The sequence below is a fragment of the Anarrhichthys ocellatus genome, unplaced genomic scaffold (assembly GCF_004355925.1).
Source record: "Anarrhichthys ocellatus isolate YVR2014 unplaced genomic scaffold, GSC_Weel_1.0 scaffold34, whole genome shotgun sequence".
Classification (NCBI taxonomy): Eukaryota; Metazoa; Chordata; class Actinopteri; order Perciformes; family Anarhichadidae; genus Anarrhichthys; species Anarrhichthys ocellatus.
The window spans coordinates 5,072,774-5,074,507 of record NW_022280064.1 but is presented as its reverse complement, the minus strand read 5'-3'; the positions used below and the strand labels follow the sequence as shown (position 1 = coordinate 5,074,507).

Below are 1,734 nucleotides of genomic sequence, written 5' to 3'. Positions count from 1 at the left end.
AGACAGACAGAGAGAGAGAGAGAGAGAGAGAGAGACAGACAGAGAGACAGAGAGAGAGACAGAGAGAGAGACAGAGACAGACAGAGAGAGAGAGACAGAGACAGACAGAGAGAGAGAGAGAGACAGAGAGACAGACAGCCATCCATCCATCCATCCATCCTCAGGTCAGCGTGAGACTCACCAGGCTTGGACAGATGGGGGGTTTCCCTCGACGTGTATCCCACCACGCCCACCTTCTCCCCGCCGACAGTGAGGATCTTATACGGTAAGAAAGAGCTGCCGAACGTCGCCGCCAGAGTTTCATCCGGTCTGATGTTGGCGCTGAGAACGGGACACTTGATGTGCTGCATGAACGGCTTCATGAGGCCCTCCACTCCGTTGTCAAACTCGTGATTTCCAAAAACCTGACGAACAAAAAACAAAAAACAAATTTGAAAAACATAATTAGAACTGCAGAATGAGATTCAGGCCGCTGCTCTCGGAGACATACGGTGTATTATAGTGTGCTTAGTGAAAGCACACAGACTAGTTGCTCTACATTCTGCAGACGGTGAACTTAGAACATGAAAGAATACAACCGGACACGATGGATGGTGGAAGAAGTTCTCATGCTGTATTTAAAGGAGCGGGCTCCTGTAGAAACCATCAAACTACTGACTCACTTACTGTTACACACCGTCGCACTGCACTTAACACTTTGATGACATACTTCATTATATAAATATATATATATATATATATATATATATATTTATTCCCGGTACATGTATATATGATGGATGTTGTTATTTGAATGATAACGAGAGGAAACGTGATCCATCATCCATCTAAACTCAGAACACTACTTTAAAAGAAGCTGATCAGACTGTAGTTGTTATTAATAATCAATAATTCATGAAGCTCTCTGTGTGTGTGTGTGTGTCTCTCACCATGGCATCATAACCCAGTTTGTTCATGAAGTGTGCAGCTTCGGCTCCTTTGTAGTAGTTGAACCAGACGGACCCCTGGAACTGGTCTCCGGCGTCCAGCAGCAGCACGTTGCTCTCGGCGCTGCGGATCCTCTTGATCATCGTGGCTCTCCGGGCCACTCCGGCGAAACACCCGCCGCCTCCGCCGCATTTCCCGGAGTACTTGCTGGTCTCCTCTATCCGGGCGTGCACGTCGTTGGTGTGCAAGAGAACCAGGTCCCAGGTCGCGGAGGTGGACACGGAGAAGAAGCCGAGCAGCAGCAGGAGGACGAGCCGCGGCAGAGCGCTCCGCTCCGGGCGCACCGCTTCCATTTCTCCGCTGCGCGTAAAAACACTGGAGGAGAAACCCGGGACGTGTGGTGGTTCTTTACTGTTACATGACCCGCAGGAACCGGTTCTCTTCGCTCCTTCTGCTCCTCTTTATGAGTTAAACGAGTCCCGCTGACACCACATGCTGGGCAGACTAGACACAGCGCGCCTCCGAGGAGGAGGAGGAGGAGGAGGAGGAGGAGGAGGAGGGGTGTTATGATACGCCTTTTCTTCTCTCGTGGCTTCCCCCCCCCCCCTTTCACTTCTCCTCACATTTATTAACTCTGAAGAAAAGACGCTGGTGGAAGTTTAACTGGAGGGAAGTTTATTTATAGACTGAACAATAAGGGAACAATGAACACAAGGTAACATGTAAAATGATTAAAACGGAATAAAATGAATCTGTAAAACTGGAAGTGGAAAACATTTGTGTGTTTCTAATAATAAATAAACTCGT

At 48.4% G+C, this 1,734-nt stretch overlaps 1 protein-coding gene across 1 annotated transcript in view; it reads right to left on the bottom strand.

The window, feature by feature from the left end:
* nt5e (5'-nucleotidase, ecto (CD73)) overlaps window positions 1-1,469 on the bottom strand; it is a 10,731-nt gene extending 9,262 nt beyond the window's left edge. The window contains exons 1-2 of the mRNA XM_031865948.1: window positions 930-1,469; window positions 182-404 (exon numbers count right to left, since the gene is read on the bottom strand). Coding sequence (XP_031721808.1) covers window positions 182-404; window positions 930-1,280 — 574 coding nt within the window. The 5' untranslated portion in view covers window positions 1,281-1,469. The remainder of the gene's footprint in view (window positions 1-181; window positions 405-929) is intronic.
* Window positions 1,470-1,734: the final 265 nt, after the last annotated feature.